Source organism: Apus apus, chromosome 4 (assembly GCF_020740795.1).
Source record: "Apus apus isolate bApuApu2 chromosome 4, bApuApu2.pri.cur, whole genome shotgun sequence".
Classification (NCBI taxonomy): Eukaryota; Metazoa; Chordata; class Aves; order Apodiformes; family Apodidae; genus Apus; species Apus apus.
This window is the reverse complement of record NC_067285.1, coordinates 115,439,810-115,457,219: the sequence shown is the minus strand read 5'-3', so window position 1 is coordinate 115,457,219 and position 17,410 is coordinate 115,439,810. Positions and strand designations below refer to the sequence as shown.

Genomic DNA, 17,410 nt, shown 5'->3' with positions numbered 1-17,410 from the left:
ACATTGTCCTGAGGCTGGGGAGGAGATGGAGCGTTGGCCTTGTCCCTGCCACCCCTTCCCAGTCTCTGGCTTTCACACCTGGGACAGGAGCTGCTGAGCAAGGTCAGGCTCAGAGCCACAGGCTGCCTGCACCAGAGCATGGCTACCCCGTGCCAGCTTGGGCTACCGAGGGCTGTGAGACAGGGAGTGCAGGGGACCTCAGGGGAGGCGTTCCCAGACCTTACACCAGGTAAAACAGAGGGAGTCAAAGTGCATGTCAAGCTTCAAAGTGCCTTTCAGAGAAAATGTAAGGAATTCAAGGTGTGGGAGATCAGGTCCAACAAAATGCATCCAGAAAACTCAGCAGGCCTTTAATGAAGCAATAGGGCACAACAGAAACCATCCCACCACTGGGAGCAGGGGGACTCGTTGTTCATATAATGACCTCAAACTTCAGAAGGAAAGGCATAAGAGTAGAAAGTAGGTGAAAAACTAGGAGGAACAGAAAAAAAAACCACAAATAATAAAGAAAGCCAAAATATGAGATGAATTGTAACTAGCAAGAAATATGAAGGATTGCAAGAACACGTTCAAAAAGGAAGGTGTCAGTATGAGGAAGCTGAGCAGCTCACGTGTCCCGCTGTCCTACTGAGACTCGGAGGGGCAGCAGAAGGTGACAGGACTCTGGTGCTCAATGGCTTCTTCTGCAGCCTCTTCTGTGCCATCCTGCTGAGCCCTGGGCAGACCTCACTGGCCTACAGTGCACTTTGATGGCCTCCTTCCTGCTATGTCACTGCTGCTCATGGACTCCTTGATGGCCCAGACACTGTGACTGGGTTTCCTGGCACTGCATTAACCTGCAAAGGGAAGAGAGAGATGCCACAGATCCTGATTTTCTGGGCCTTCATTGCCCATTTCTCCTGTGCAAGCCCATGCCTGTGGGTTGGATGAACTGGCAGCAGGTGGTGACTGCTGCTGGGAGGCCATTGGCAGTGAGTGCCTCACTACAGGAGGAGGGAAACCCCTGCTCTCTCCTGGCCCCATCCCTCACACTGGCATGGTAACGAAGACTTGTACATGCTCTCTGGGCTAAGATGCCACTCGGCTGGGAAAGGCTGCAGGGATGCTGCGGAACACAGGTTCACCTTGCAATGAGCCTGACACACAGGGGAAGTGGTCAGGAAAAGAGCAGAGCAATGCAGATGTCAAACATGGTTCTGCATGTAGGCAGGTACCAGTGACTGTGCAGCTGCAGGATGGGGAACTCATCATGTGGCAGCACTTCTGCAAACCAGAACCTGTGGGATGGAGGGAAATGTGTCAACAGCTCAGAGCAGTGTGACGAAAAGGCAAACAGCAGCCTGACATACGCAAGCAGGTGAGTCACATGCAAAGCACACGACACAGTCCTTATCTGGATGGGTGAGGCAGAGGGGCACCGCAGCCTGCGCCCGGCATGCGGGTACCAGCGGGAAAGGTGCCGGCTCCGGCATGGACACGAGGCGATAATGACACCCGCTCCTGGGCACAGCTCTGGGGCTGCGGTGCCCGGGAGGCTGCAAAGGAGGCAGAAATAACCGCCCTAGGCCGGCACCGGGAGAACACGCGCAGCTGGGGACGCCGGGGACACGGAGCGGGGCCTGGCATGGGCACCGGCTGGGCCACGGTGCCAGAGAGCGGCAGCGGCCGCAGCCCCGCCGTGCAGCGCCGGGAGCGCCGGGGGCCGCGGGTCGGAACCGGGCGCTGCACCGAGCCGGCCCCTCCCGGTGGCTGGGGCTGGGGGGGCTGCGGCCCGGCGGGGGCTGGCGAGAGAGGGGCTCGGGCAGCCTCCCCGAGGCGATCCCTGGGGGTGCTTGAAGCGCCCAGGCCACAGCCGGGCAGCAGGGCCGGGGCTTCCCGGGCCCCCCCGCCCCGCCCCGCTCTCTGGCCCCGCCGCGGCCCCACCCGCCGGGGCCGCCCCCTGCGCTGCGCGGGCACGTCTCCGAGGAAGGAGGGCGAGACCCTCCGCGCATCCCTTCCCGAGTCCCTCGGCGCATCCCTCCATCCTTCCGCGCATCCCTCCATCCTTCCGCGCGTCCCTTCATCCTTCAGAGCATCCCTCCATCCTTCCGCGCATACTCTCCTCCCTCCGCTCAACCTTCCGCCCATCCATCTATCCTTTCGCCCATCCATCTATCCTTTCGCCCATCCCTCCATCCCTCCGCACGTCCCTCCATCCCTCCGCACATCCCTCCATCCCTCCGCACGTCCCTCTGTCCCTCCGCGCTCCGTTCCGCCCGCCCCAGCACGGGCAGGGCCGCTCCTGCGCGGGGATGGCGGGGCGGCCGCGCTTCCTCTGCGGCGTGGTGGAAGGTAGGTCCCTCCGAGGCAGCGGCTGGGGCTGGTGCCTCGACCGGGCACTGCAGGGGCTGGCCCTCTCCACTCCGAGCGAAGAGGGACTGGGAAGGGCCACCAGGACCAGAGGGGAGACAGGGATGCGGCCACTGTCCCTGCTCGGGGTGCGGGACCACCCCCCCGCATCCGCCCCGCAGCGCTTCCCTGGGGCACTGCCGCATCCCGCAGCAGTCTCAGCAGGGCCGGTCCCCGCAGGGGGCATGGGGAGCCTACTGCTCTTGGCCTCAGCACAGAACATCCCGGTGCGTGCCCCTCCTGCCTCCCTGCCCGCTGGGAGCACTGGCCAGAAGAGCCGAGACTCCAGCGGCAGCTCCGTGTGGCTCAGCCCTGTCCTTCTGCTGCCCCACATCCCAAACTCCTGTTTATGCAGCGTGGCACCTCTGGAGCTGGGCCAGGCCTGGCACCTACTGGGCAAAAGCATCTACACCCTTCCTGGCAGCACAGTACCCTGCTGAGGCCCACTGTTCACTGCCTCACCTGAGAGGAAGCAAAAGCACCATGCAAATAAACACACAATAAATAGAAAGTGCGGGGATAGGGAAGTTGATAGTAAAAATAGATATGAGTCAGAAAGAATCATTGATACAGGAAAGTTGACCTGGAACAGAGAAGGACAGATGCTGACAGCAGAGCCATGCCAGGAGAAGGTCCCTAGAGAGTGGGGAAGGACAGGCATCCCTCCCTCTGGCACAGGCCCCAGCAGGGAACACGATGGTGCCCCAGACAGTGCTGAACTGGTCTCACTGCACAGCAAGGTGTGAGTGAGGCACTGGAAAGCAGCTGCTGTACAGGGACTCATGGGACCTCTCCGCGTGCTGAGCAGGAGTTCTATGGACTGGGAAATGGAAACTGTTTATCATGGAAATACTTTCTCTGGGTGAAATGTGTGCTGGGGTCCTTGAGAGGCCACAAATTTGGCCCTGTGCACGGCAGGGGGTGGCTAGCATGGAGAAAATGTATTATTTCAGAGTAGATGGATGTTCAAGCAGGCAGATCTATCTGCAAAGCAGAGGATGTTGGATGTGTGCTGTGGCACAACCCACCCCACCATTGCCCACGGCTGGTGTTGAGGGCTGCAGGGTTGGCTTCTGCCAAAGGCCACAGGGGACCAGTGGCCCCCCCAGGCAGAGCAGCTCCAGAGGACTCAGGTGCTCTGGGGAAATGTGAATGCTGTTCTGGGAAATGGTGGTCCTGTGCCAGAAGCTGAGAGCCTGCCCTGTCTCCCAGACTAATAGAGCCCTTGTGATCTGTACAGTTCAGTGAATTCAGTTCCTCCTGTTGGCTTTGCTAGAAAGTGCATTGACTGATTTGAAAGTTGCCCATGATGCAGAGCCCATCAGAAACTGTGAATCTGCCTCAGTGGCTGATTGCCATCACTGCTCAAGGCATAACGTATTTTCTGTGAGACCTCACATTGCAGCTGCCAGATCTCACAGGGACTTGAAGTGACAGAAGGTCCTTCTCTTCCTAAATGTCAGGTCTTTGCTGGAATACTTACTGGTTCTCCTTAATGTCCTCCTTTATGAAGCTGTCGGATCTGCATCTCTCCAGACCCATTTACCTGCCTATTCTCCCATTGTCCCCAGGTGAACTGGCTTGCTTTCCACTGCATATTCTTTCTCACTCACTTTGTAGACAACTCTGCACAGCCCAGGTCTTCCTACATTCAGATATAGGAATGGCCCTTCTTTGAAAACAGTTCCAACAGAGGAATGGGTGCTGCATGTCCAGCAGTGCCCTGCCCACTACACCCATCCTCAGACTGGTTCCCTGCCAGGCAGAGCAGAGGACACAAAGTCAGCTGCTGTGGTGCTGCAGCCTCAGGCTTGTGTCAGACACTGGTGCCCACCAACCACTTAAGGTCTGCAAGCAGCAGAAGTGGAAATGTTCAGAAACTCTTGGGAATTTGCTGACTCTGGATCTGTAGTTCCTGCATTAGGTTTTGTTGATGTGAACCTTCTGGAAGGGTGATGTCCTCACGGCCAGGCTTGCTGCTCATTGATGAGCTTCTGTTTCAGCAGAGAGCTGGGAAGGTTGCTCCCTGATGTGCTTTCCCTCTCTGGCTTTTCCCTGTGCAAGATCATGGGGGTGGTGTGTCCAGTGGGACACAGACAAGGTGTCTGTGAAAGGTCTTGTGGAGTCACAGTCCCAGCATTCCTGGGTCAGGAATCCCTGCAGGATGTTTGTGTGTTCTGGGTCTGAACAACTTGCCATGGGTCATGGATGCTGCCTCAGTCCTGCCCTGCTGCAATGCAGGCAATTGTCTGCAGAGCTGTGGCAGTGCAGCTCTGGTGCAGATTAAGTTGTGTGGTGCTTGCAGGCAGGGTGCACCTTTTACAGCCTGCACAGGAGTGATGATGCTTTGCTTGGCACAGCCCAACACTGCAACAGACACAGAGATGCAGACACAGAGCTAGTCTCTGTAAAGAAGAAAACCACCAGGCAGAAAAATCTAGGAAGGGCATGCAGTATCTCTGTGCTTTGGTGCACCCCAAAATCACACCAGAGTGTCTCATAACCCAGCCAGCCCTCAGCCATCACTTCTAGGCTTGGCTTTTGTTGTGCAAATCCCCCTCCCTGGGTAAGTGGTACCTTGAACAACTCTTCCGAGCTACCACGTTCTGGGAAGGATGGAACCACAGATATACCCACTTGCTTGAACACCAATGCTCAGCAAGATCGAGGCAGGACGACGGACACCTGAAGGACCCAGAGTTAAACAACTGCTGGATCTCTGGGTTTAAGAGTAGACACACAGGGACAGAACAGAGAGATACTCCGTGTTAAGGTGGTTACTGACAACTGCGTTTTGTTGTTTTGTTTTGTTTTGTTTTCCCTTTTACAGGTTTCTATGGGAGACCATGGTCTATGGAACAGAGGAAACTTCTCTTTCAATGGCAAGTACCCTGAATTTTTCCCTCTGCAGGTACTAGCCTGTGGCAGTGACAGGATGGGAGCCAGAGAGCTGTGGAGGCAGGAGTGGTGAGGAAAACGCGCTGGAGGGCTCCTGGGGCTGGCTGCCTCTGGGACACCGGGGTGATGGCAGCGAAGGGGGTTCAGGCTCCTCCCGGGGCTCCTCTGTCCCCGGTATTCAGTCCTGGGAAAGACCCCCCGGCCCTGGCCCCGTGTGGTGGCTGCGGGTTGGACGGTCAGCCCGAGGTGTCCGGACAGATGTGCTGTGCTGCCCGGTGCCGGCAGATGGTGCTGGGACTCCACCGCAGCCCAGCTGCAGCCAGATGTGCTCGGCTGAGGACCCGGGGCCGGGGCTGGGCGTCCCAAGGGGCTGGGGCCCGGGTGCTGGGTGGGCGCCAGCCCGTGTGCTGGCACTGCACAGCTGGCACGGGTGCTCCGCAGGGGTGCAGAGCCACAGGGAGCCGTCGGTGGGACAGGGTCAGATGCTGCTGCCCACAGGGCGGAAGCAGGGATGGCAGCTGGGAAGGGTTTGGAGAGAAGCGTGGGGCCAGGCCAGCCTGGCGGTGCTGCCTCGGTGGCACCAGCAGAGCTGCTCTGCCCCCACTGCTGCCCGAGCGAGTTGGCCACGGCAGCCCACACATGGGAGGGTATGGGGAAGGTGGCAGGAGGTCAGATCCACATACAGAACGTGGGGTGCTCAGCAGGCTGGAAGCCCAGCTCTGCTGCTGACCTGGCAGGACAAGCCCCCATTGCCTCCCCTCTGAGCTGTGTGGGCCTGAACAGTGTCTGTGGCACCAGCCCCCTTGGGCATGCTGGCCACAGGACAGCACCTGTGTGCCCGCTGCCACCACAGCAAGTGGCCAGCTCACCCTGCCTGGGGCCACCATCCCCACCACTCCACACACCCAGGGAGGGCACCAGGAAGGTACTTCCAGCCAGCCCAGCCTTGCTGGACCCAGGAGTATCTCTGTGGAAACAGATGCTGCAGCAAACCCGTGTCACTCTGTCATGGGCACATGTGATACTTTAGCCTTGTCAGCCATCCCTGCCTGGTGTGGAGGTGGCCCTCCTGTCCCTGTGAGTCCTCATGTGAGTCTGTGCGTCACCATGTGTCCCTGTGAGGGAAGGATGTGGCCAGGATCTGCCATTGGCTAGTTCTGAGAATCAGGTTGGGAGAAAAACTCCTCTGCTGGGGCAGCTGCTGCCTACACACCAGCCATGGGTGGGATGAGCTGCAGTGACAGGATCTGCTGCTGATGGAGTGGGACCCTGAGGGACCTCCTGTGGAGCCTGTGGCACGAGCAGCACCACCAGGATGGTGTGGAGAGCATGTTGGTGACAGTGGGCAGTGCAGTGGTGACAGGGTGGGCAGTGCAATGGTGACAGCAGGGCCACGTGCTGGTGGCTGTGCTGCTGGTGGCACTGGCAGGCGTGCACTGTATGGGAAACATGCCAGTCCTGCTGTGCAAGTGCACTGGTGACACTGGGTGGTCAGAAGTGCAAGTGAGGACCACAGTGCAGCAACCAGAGATGAAGATTAAAAAAAAAAAGAAAAAAAAGAAAAAAAAAAAAGAAAAAAAAAAGAGTGGCTTAGAAAAAAACTGGGTAGAGTGTGCAGGAAGGAAAAGATGTGATGTGTGTGGTTCCCAGGAAGGGACTCTAGCTGAACCCCCCCTGACCAGACACTGCACCCTGCTCCTGGACACTGAGAATGGGGGAGCACAGTCTGGCCAGGTCTCCAGGGTGTCTCTGGTGGTCCTGCTCCACAGAGACCCTCACATCCTGAGGAACAACTAGCTTGTACATACCCTCTTAATCTGAAGTCACTTTTCACAACAGACAAGCTGGCAGTCTGTGTGTTTGGACTGCAAACAGGTTTGGTTCTTGATTACACAACTAGAAGCATAGCTGAAGAGAAAGGGAAAGTACCCCCCTAACCCCAGAAGTGCTAACATGAGATGCCAAGTGCTTCCACAGGTCTCAGTGCAAGCCCCAGAAGAGCTGCTGCAAAGCCACAGGGTGGTTTGGGCTGATGAAGCCCCACAGCTGAACTCAGGGTTGAGGACACCAGCACCCTTGGGGGTAGCAAGCTGCTGAGCTGCTCCATCCATCCCTCCAGCCCCATCCTCTGCCTCCTTGGCCATTTTGTTCTCAGTGTACACCAAGAATCCCTCCTTCCTCCCCTGGAGTTTGCTCTAGCCATTTGCCCCTCCTCCATTCCTTGCTCAGGACATTGAGCTTTTCATCATCACAGGACTTGCCAAGTGGTTAAAACAGGCTGTTTAGGCTAAGCTGATCCCTCCCACAGCTTTTTCCACAGCAAGGGTGCTCTTCCAGGAGGCAACGTCCAGCTGGTCTCTGAGACTTTCTCATCCAGATGAACCATCTTCCTGGAGGCCCCTAAATAACACAAGTGGTAGAGTTGAGCCCTGGGTGAGGTTTATGTCCCCCCATGGCCATGGGAAGTCCACAGGGCAGGGCTGCATGAGCAGGGCTCGGGGGGCTCCTTGTGAGCAGGGGCTGGGAGCCTGTAGCTCCGGGGAAGGAGAGGGTGCTGTGTGCCGGGAGGTTCGGGGCTGGCACTGCCCAGGTGCCTCTTTGCAAAGAGCTGCTCTGGACCCTTGGCTGGTGCCTTGTCCCTGCTGCACAGGCTGAAGCGCCGGGGGCTGAACTGCTACATGTACGCGCCCAAGGATGAGCTGAAGCACCGGCTGCTCTGGCGAGAGCCCTACACGGAGCATGAGGCAGGTAGTGGCTCTGCTGGGCCCAGCACGAGGGGCTGCAGGCGTCCCAGCTCCTCAGGGGTGAAGTATGGTCTGCATCTCAGCCAGGGCCTGGCTGGCTCTGACCACTCTTCCTGCCAGGAATGTGCCCACTGCAGGAAACCCCCAGGCCCTACCTAGTGCATGGAGACCCCCAGACCCTGCCTGGTACAAGGAGCCCACCCAGATCCTGCCCATCCCATGGAATTTGCCTAGGAGCCCACCCAGCCTGGAGAGCTCCCACATGGGCTTCTGGCAATGAGCTTGGGTATGGCAGGGGCCACAGACCCTTGCAGAGTCCTGTGTCCCAAGGGACTGGAAACTGTCTCCCTGGGCCTCTCCCCTCCAGATGCTCTCTCATGCCTCCTGATGCCCTCAGCTCCTCCCTTTCGGGCCACCGTGGTTCCTTTCCCCCCATCCCCGCCTCCCTCCATCCCCTGCCTCCCTCCATCCCTCTCCTCCCAGCGCTCACAGCCCCCTCTGCCGTGTCCCCAGCCCGCATGCAGTCTCTCATAGAAGCTGCCCAAGAGCTGGGTGTGGAGTTCGTTTTCGCCGTTTCTGCTGGCCAGGACATGGTGTTTTCAAGCGCTGGGGACCGGCTCCTGCTGCAGCAAAAACTCAGGCAGGTACCGTGGGCCGTTCCTTCATCCCCCTGCTCCCAGGCCAGGGGCATGCGTGGCTGTGTGTGGGCTCCGTGCCCACCCCAGGGGTTGGTGTGGGGCTGTAACCTCCCCCTGCTGCTGCACATGGGGGAGCAGCTCTGTGGGGTGCCAGGTGGCAGATGTGCTGTCCCTGCCACAGTGACAGAAATCCAGGGCCTCCATGGACGCCTGACTGCTAGCAGGCAGTGCTGGGGGCAGGAGAAGGACTGGCCAAGCCCTGGAGCTTGCTGGGCAGCGCTGGAGGCCAGTGCAGGCTGGTGCTGCAGCAGGGTCCCCGGGGAGGGTGACGAGCCACCGGCACGGTGGGTTAGCTCCGTGGGCTCCCAGCAGCAACGCCCAGGCAGCAGCTGCCCTGCGCCGTGCCCGGCTGCCCCTGCAGCTGCCCCTGCAGCCCCGGCACAGGGAGCTGTGTCCTGCCCCCGGGTCCTGCCCCCGGGTGCAGCCAGGCTGGTCCCGAGGCTCTGCCACCCTCTGCTGGGCCCCAGCGCTGCGGGGCGATGCGGGGTGCTCTGCCTGCCCTGTCCATGGGGTCTCCAGACCTCACAGGCCCCGGGGCCCGTGCAGCAGGGCCGGTGCCTCTTCCCCAGCAGCCCATGCCCGCAGGTGGCTGCCCTGGGGTGCTGCTCCTTCGCGCTGCTCTTCGACGACATCGACCCCTGCATGTGCCAAGCTGACAGAGACGTCTTCCCCTCCCTGGCCCAGGCTCAGGCCTCTGTGGCCAACGAGGTGTACCGGGAGCTGGGCCAACCCTCCACCTTCCTCTTCTGCCCTACAGGTACCTGCCGCAGCGTTCTGGCCCCAGCCACCCTCCCCCTGGCTTGGGTGCTTGTCCAGGGCCCTTCGGCTGCTGCACCCAGCCCGTGTCTGCTGAGGGCTGCCCCGACAGCCTCCGGGGCTCCCCAGTGCCCTGTTCCCCTGGGAGCCTTGGGGATCTCAGGACAAGGACAGCACCAGGCTGCAGAGGCGCTGGTGCTCCAGAAGCCCTGCATGCTGTGCTCCCTGCCCAGTCCCTGCCCCTCTGCTCTCTCCCCAGAATACTGCAGCTCCCTCTGCTCCCCCAGTCCTGGCCAGTCCCGGTACCTGCTGACCCTAGGCCAGGAGCTGCTCCCTGGGATCGGTGTGGTCTGGACAGGTGAGGGCCTGGCCAGCTCGGTGGGGTGCACGGCCCCAGACAGGCAGGCTGGGCTGTGGGTCTGCTGCCCTGGCCAGGGAGGGTGGGCTGGGCTGACCGAGCCTTCATCTCCACGCTGTGTGCCTGGGCTCTGCGTGTCCCTGTGCTGGACTGCCCTGCCTGCTGCTCCTCACGCCTCCCTGCCGTGGTGCTCCAGGCCCGAAGGTGGTGTCCCAGGAGCTCTCAGCCACACTGCTGGAAGAGGTGGAGAGTGTCCTGCGGCGCCGCCCTGTCATCTGGGACAACCTGTATGCCAATGACTATGACTGCAGACGCGTCTTCTTGGGCCCCTACACGGGACGTGCCCCCGGCCTCATGGGCAGGCTGGGTGGACTGCTCCTCAACCCCAACTGCGAGCTCCAGGCCAACTTCATCCCCATACACACGCTGGGCAGCTGGTTTCAGAGTGAGCTGCAGATCTGTGCCCACCTTGAGCACGCAGGTACCTGGCCCCAGGGCCCCAGGCAGCTCTGGATGATGTCTCCTTGGGGCAGGGAGCTTCCCACCCTCAGTGTGGCATGGGAGAGCTCCACCAAGCCCAGAGTGGGGCTGCCCAGGCTGATAAACTCTGGTTCCTCAGGGACAGAGACTGTGGCAGCCCTGGGGGACAGCCAAGGCCCACCGGAGGGGAGCTACAGCCCTCAGGAAGCCTTGGAGCTGGCGCTGCTTGACTGGGTGGCTGAGATAAACCGACAGGCCTTGGAGACAGGTAGGGGATGAACTTGCACTGTGCAGCATCCCTCACCCCAGAGCACTGGACCCCTCACCCCCCAGAGCACTGGACAGCTCTGCTGGGAGCTTGGCAGGCTGAGGTAGCCCCGTGATGCCCTTTAGGATGGGGTGCTGTGGGGTCTCTGTGTGTCCTGGGGGGCCATTGTGGGTGTCCAGTGCGCTGTGCTGCCTCAGGGGTTCTCCTGTCCTGGCCACATCCTGGAGGGAATGTCCTTAGCTGGCAGCGTGGGAGCGTGGGCCATGGCATGGCTCTGGGAGAGGGGGTTTAGCCAGGAGCAAGATCAGGGTTTCACGCTGCTTGCCTCTGTAAAGCCTGTGGCCTCACCAGGCACAGAGGCCCTAACAACTGAGCACAGAGTGATGTGCAGCCCATGGTCTCAGCAGCTCCCCAGTCCCTGCCAGCTTGGAGATGGAGCTTCCCAGCCAGTGCCAGGGTTGTCCTGTCCCATGGGCAGCAGTTTCCATGCAGGTGCCAGAGGGGCTGCGCCCTTGCTCCTTTCTGCCAGGAGGAAGGACCCCGGGACACCCCAGCATCAGCCGCAAGGGAGGAAAGAGGCTGCAGCCTGGCACAGCGGGAGGACAGGAGGCCATGCCAGCCCCCCAGCCCAACTCTGTTCCCGGCGGGGCAGACCAGCATGGCCCTGAGCCCTGCAGTGTGGCTCCAGGGGGTGGCAGGAGGAAGGTGACCTCGGAGGTGGAGAAGGGCAGTGGGAGCAAGACCTCTGCTGGCGGCTGGCAAAGCCCCAGAGGGGCTGGGGACCAGCTGCCCAGGCGGAGCAGGGGGAGCTGCGAGCCCTCTGCTCTGCCCAGCACGGCGGGCAGTGCCCAGACTGCGGGAGCCCCAGTGGCTACCGAGCCCCTCCCCAGCCCAGCCCCCGTGATGTGCTGCAGCACTGGGGCCAGCACCAGCCAGAACCTTCCCCTGCCCACCAGCAGTGCCAGGACTGGGGGTGGCAGCCCCCCCCAACCCCCCAGCAGCACCCAGCCTGAGGCCAGCAAGGCTGACGTGCCCCAGACACCCCCAGGGGCTGCGGCTGGCACCAGCCCTGGCCCCCCAGCACCACTCTCTGATGGGGCTGGTGGCAGCCCGGGTCCCCCAGCACCACCAGCCCCAGAGGAGGCTGCGTCCAGCCCCATGGCCCTGCTGACCCTGGAGGAGGCTGGGTCTGGCCCCACGGAACCACTGACTTCCAAGGAGGCCGGGTCCAGCCCCATGGCACCAGGGACCCCAGAAGAAGCCATGTCCAGTCCCACAGCACCCACGACCCCGGAGGAGGCCAGGGCCATCCCCATGGCTCTGGTGACCCTGGAGGAGGCCAAGTGCCCCCCTACAGCACCGGTGACCTCGGAGGAGGCCGGGTCCACCCCTTCGGTGCTGCTGACCCTCACGGAGGAGAGCTCCAGCCTCACAGCCCCGCTGACTCTGGAGGAGGTGCGGATGCTGGTGGAGCTCTTCTACCTGCCCTACCACCACGGGCCACAGGCGCAGCACCTCCTGGAGCATTTCCGCTGGCTGTGGGCAAACAGCCTCAGCGTGGGGGTCCCGGCCACGGCGCCCGACGCCTGCGGGGTAAGGCTGCTGCCGGCAGCGCCTCGGGCCGTGCCCCGGGGCCGCGCTGAGGCGGGTCTGTCCGCAGGGCGCGCGGTGGCGCGGCCGGGCCCAGGCCTTCCAGCTGCTCTGCGCCCAGACCTGCCGCCTGCACAGCCGCTTCGCCAGCCGCGCCGGCCGGGCGCTGCTCTACGACCTCCACCCCTACCTCTGGGACATCCGCAACGTGCTGCTGGCGGCCGGCGCCTTGGTCCTCTGGCTGGGTGGGTGTCTGGTGCCAGCCCCGAGCTGAGGCTCGTCCTGTGCTGACCCGCTGCTCCTCCTCCTAAAGAGCTGGAGGTGTCTGGGACCCCCTCAGAGAGGTCTGGGGTCCCTGTGTCCAGCTGGGGGTACCAGGGTCTTTCCTTGACACCTTCCCCGCCGCTGGGCCGTGCCCCGCGCTCACCACCTCCCCTCCTTGCAGATGGCCACCTGCTCTGCGACCCCGGCCCCAAGGGCACCTGGGGAAGCTGCTTTGGCTGTAAGTACCAGTCAGCCCTGGCTCACCCTCCCGGGCAGTGGGGCCCTGGCTGCTGCCCTCTGTCACCTCCAGCCCCACAGCAGCAGCCAGCAGAGCAGGAATGGCTGGGGCAAGCCTGGCAGCCCTGCATGCCCTGACCCACGGCAGCAGATGGGACGCTGCTGCTGGGGACGGGGCGGTCGTCGGAGCAGCTTTCACCATCTCTCGCTGTGTGACCAGCGTGGTGGAGGCTGATCTCCTCCTGGCCCAGCAGGCTTTTGTTCACCTCACGTGTCTGTCTCCTGCTGTCTCCAGGGTGCCAGAGCACCACTGCCCCGATCCTGCTGGGGGGGGATGCTGAGCCCTGGGCGCGTCGTGGGGGCCTCTTTGGAGAGCTGCAGGTGAGAGTGTACCTGTGTCTTTGGGGTCTGAAGGAGCCATTGGGAAGCCAGGATCCCAGGTGCTGCTCCTGGCTCTGCCAGAGGGTTGCTGCAAGATGGGGAAGGCAAAGCTGCCCTGGGCCCCTGTGTCTAGGCTGTGGCTCCTGGGGTTTAGGGTGCCTTAGAGAGACCCTCCTCCTCCTATTGCCCCAGGGGCAAGGTCTGGAGCTAGGACAACCTGCTCCTTGCTGGGCTGTATCTCTTCCAGGCCCTGCTGCCTGTGGGGAACAGCTGTGACCTCTTCTACCACCCACCTCCATTCTTCCCGTCCAGCCAGGTGTACCTCCTGCGCCCACTGCTGCCCCTGGACAAGGTGAGAGCCACAGCCCCAAGGGGTGACCTGCACCACAGGGCCCAGAGCTGCTCACAGGATACAGGCTCATCTGTTGCTGACCCCGAGGCAGAGCTTGCAGGGCAGGGTGATCCAGGTGGGAAGGGATCCCTGTGGTCCAGCCCCTGCTCAGAGCAGACCAGCCTGGGGCAGGTCACCCAGGGCTGTGTGTCAGGCCCCTGGGCTGGAGAGCAGTTGTTGTGGAAGATGACAGGAAAGATCCAAAACAGGACAAGTGTGGATGGTGACCTCCTGCAGCCTTCATCACTCTGCAGCTCTAGGCACTGCCTGTTGAGGTTCATCTCCAAAACAGTCCCTTCTTCAAACACTCATCTAGTTTACAGGATGATTCCCCACTGGAGAGACAGCAGCCTCTGTCAGCTATGACCTGCTTGCTGCCAGCCCCCTGACCTGTTTGACATCTCAGCAGTTCAGTGGGATGGGGAGGGAAAGGGAGAATTTGGAGGCTGGTGGACACACCAGCTAAACTGCTCCCAAATCCATTTGGGCTCTGGGTTCCCCACATCTGCAGGAAACACCCTAGTCCCTCACACTGCTGCCCCTCCTAACCAAAGGAAATGCACATCCAGCCCCACGGGCACAGCCACACATCCCTGCTGGACACAGACCCGGGATGCACAGCTGCAGTGCCTGTCAACAGCAGAGGAGCAGCTGCAGGCCCATGAGAGCTGATCATAGAGCCAGACTGCAGCTGCCAGCAGTTCCTGTTGCAAGAGCTTGTTTTCAAATGCCTGTTGTCACATTTCAGCTGATCAGGCCAAGCTGAGTATCTGTGTCCACTGAAATTCTGACAGAAAATCCCAGCTAAGCACTGCAGCCCTTGCTGGGAGTGGAGCTCAGAAGTGCACTGTCCTGCCTTGTCCCTCAGGGATGGGGGCAGCCTTCCCTTTGGGAAGCAGTGCTTTTAGGGGGATGTTCTTTTCACTGATGCTGTGAGCAGCAGCAAAATCAAACCAGATCAAGACAGGAAGATTTGAGATGTCCCACTTTGCACAAGCTCTGTGGGGACTTGAGTGTCAGCACTGGTTTCACGGCTGTTCTGGCTGCTTGGAGCACGCCCTGCTTGGGGGCTGAGCCGTATTTCCTCAGCAGCTGCTGCTCTGGGATGCCTGACTGGAATGGCAATTTCTTGTGTTGAAGTCTTGCCATGTTGTGGCAACAAGCCCCAGAGCCAGCAGGAGCTGTTGCACGGTGCATCCCTTGGCACAGACATCTGCGTCCTTGGACGGCTGAAGCACCTTCCCCTGGCCAGGACACACGGGAGGCCACGGCCCTGCTCCTGGTCCCTCGTTATGGTCACCTGGGGCAGCTGCTGGTACAGCCCAGGACAGGCAGCTGAGGGGCAGCCGTGGGGCAGGGATTGGGCTGGGCAGGTAGAGCTAGGGCTGAGGTGGATCTGGGTCTTCCAGGGAGAGCTTTACCGAATGTGTCGGGAGAGTTTGGACTGTGACCCCAAAGTTGCAGAGATCCTTGCGGCACATCCCGATCTCCTTGGTGACAGGTAAGATGTGGCTTTTCTGGGGCTCCCTCTTGCCAGGCCTGTGCTGACCCTGCCATGGGCCATGCAGGGCTGTGGTGTGGGGCAGGGGCTTCTCCTTCCCTCCCCATGGGAACCAGCACCACTGTGGCCATGGCTTCACCCTGTGGGAGAGGGCAGGGACTGCCCTAATGTCCAGCTGGGTTGGGGCAGCCATTGTGGGGATGGACCTGCTGTGGTGGCTGCCATTGGCTGAGGGCTTCTCCTGGGGGGCCTCAAAGGGATGGTCTGATGGATGCCAGGGTGCTGTCCCACCGGGGCAGGAGGAGGCTGGTGTGAGCTTTCCCTGGGACAGGCTGGCTGCGGGTGCAGCTCAGCCCTGCTCCTGCTCTGGCTGGCAGGCTGCTGGGCAGCTTCCTGAGCCTCAGCCCCGAGTACACCTTTGTGCTGGAGGATGAGGATGGTCCGTGCGGCTACGCAGCTGGCGCGCTCTGCGCTGAAGGCTTCCTGCAGCAGCGGGACAGCAGCTGGCTGCCGGCCCTGCGGCACAAGTACCCCCGAGAGCTGGGCGCAGGAGCCCCAGCTCTGGGACAGGTGAGGGGACACCTGGAGCAGAGGGGAGCGGGCACGGGGTGGGGGGGTGGCGTGTGTGCCCTCACTTGTGTTTGTCACCTGCAGGATGCCCTGGAGGAAGCACTGCTCTTCTTCCACACAGAGCCAGCGGCCGTGCCCCCGCCGGTGCTGCGGCGCTTCCCCTCCCTGGTGCAGCTGGGCACGGCGCCCCGGGTGCTGGACGCGGGGCCCAGCCGCAGCCTGGCCATCTGCCTGCTGAGCGCGCTCCGGGCCAACGGTGAGCACCACTGCCCCAGGCCGGGGGACTGAAGACCCCTTGGTCCAGCACAGCCCTGTCCCAGCTGCTCTCTTGCCTGCCCCAGAGCCAGGGGCTGGCCCCACCTGCACCCCACCTCTCCCCATGGGGCTGGGGTAGCCCTCCCTGGGGCTTCCTGTTACCTCTCTGACACACTCTGGCCCCAGCTGCCATGGACTGTGACCTCTCCTTGCACTGGGGACATAGAGATCTGTGTCTCAAGGCATCACACTGGCACCAAAGGGCAGTGGAGAGGCTGGCACCCCTGTGCAGGGGGTCCCACTGCCCCCAGCACTGAGTCTCCAGTGCCAGGCCTGACCTCTCACCTCCCTTACAGGCTCACGGGGAGTGTTTTGCCAGGTCAGCGATTCTGACCGGCAGCAGCTGAACTTCTACAGCAAGCTGGGCTTCGTTGCTCTGCCAGTGGCCTGGGGCAACTCCCCTGGCGCTCTGCTCCTGGGACGGCTCCTCTGAGCAGGCTGCGCTGGGGGCGGGCACAGGACGGACACGGGACAGGCAGACTCCTCATCCCAGGCAGCATCAGCCCCAGGGAGTGGGAGCAGAGGGGCAGGTACCCATGATGGGGGACATGGCCTGGGGTAAGCTGGGTGTCACTGAGACATGTGCAGGGCACAGGGCCATGAGGGTCCTTGAGCAATGGAGGGGTATTTTTGCCATCTCAGGAGATTTGGATATCAGGGCTCCTCCTCTCATCCCCCAACTGTTCCTGCTTCCTGAGTACCCTTTATCTTTCCTGGGGAGCCAGCAACATCCCCAGGCTGTCTGCAGACCACCAAGCCCAGGGGGAGCCACATGGGCAGTATTTGGGGTGGTGGTCTCAGAGCATGGCACAGTGCATTAGCAGTAGGGAAGTGTCTCTGTCCCACAGGCTGGGCTGTCCTGCTCTCTCCATCCCCTCTGTGGCCCTAAGCCGGTGCTGGGGCTGGCTCTTGGCACCCAGGACCTTCTTGTCTCTATGTACCCATCTGGTGTGGGACACAGTGGGGCAACCTCCGTATCTGCCGCCCAGGGGCTGAGGGAAGTGCTGTCCTTGGCAATAAAGTATTTGCTGGGCTCTCACTACGGTCCATCTCTTGGGGGAAGTACTGGGGTACCAGCATGTCCCTCTCACGCCTTCCTGTCCACTGTCCAGGCAGCCCTGTCTGTCCACCTCACACTGCTGTGGTTACAGCCAGTCCTGTGGAACCTCAAATGAAGCAGCTCCCCCCACACATCCACCTCTCCAGCTGCTCACCAGCCTTCAGCTCTGCAGGATGGGACCCCTGGGCCTGGGCCATCCCTGTGGTCATGGCTGCCTTGTGGGTCTGGGGGCTGCTGCATGTCCAGGATGGGCAGGATTGGCCACAGGGGGAACATCCATCCAGACATCCTGCCGCAGCCTCTGGAAAAGAGCTGGGAGGGAGGGCTGGAAGGAGCAAATCCTCATGGAAGGTCCAGAGCCAGCTGCCCCTGACTCCAGGGGTGAGGGGGAGGTTGAGGCAGGAGTGGCCAAGAGACCAGGAGTGGGGGAACCCGGGCTGCCCTGCCCTTCCCTGGCCTTGCCAGGACGCTCTGGCTGACTGTGCCGCTCCGAAGGGAGCAGCAGCCCTGT

General features: G+C 61.6%; 1 protein-coding gene across 1 annotated transcript; it reads left to right on the top strand.

Moving 5' to 3' along the window:
* The first annotated feature begins 1,956 nt into the window (after positions 1–1,956).
* On the top strand, positions 1,957–16,865 carry LOC127384712 (protein O-GlcNAcase-like). Its single transcript, XM_051619511.1, has 17 exons — positions 1,957–2,331; positions 5,219–5,270; positions 7,937–8,034; positions 8,544–8,674; positions 9,314–9,485; positions 9,744–9,842; positions 10,039–10,323; positions 10,462–10,590; positions 11,120–12,183; positions 12,251–12,425; positions 12,626–12,682; positions 12,977–13,062; positions 13,310–13,414; positions 14,863–14,954; positions 15,332–15,524; positions 15,609–15,780; positions 16,136–16,865. Exons 1-17 carry the CDS (start codon positions 2,292–2,294, stop codon positions 16,270–16,272), a joined length of 3,087 nt encoding a protein of 1,028 aa, XP_051475471.1. The 5' UTR covers positions 1,957–2,291; the 3' UTR covers positions 16,273–16,865.
* Positions 16,866–17,410: the final 545 nt, after the last annotated feature.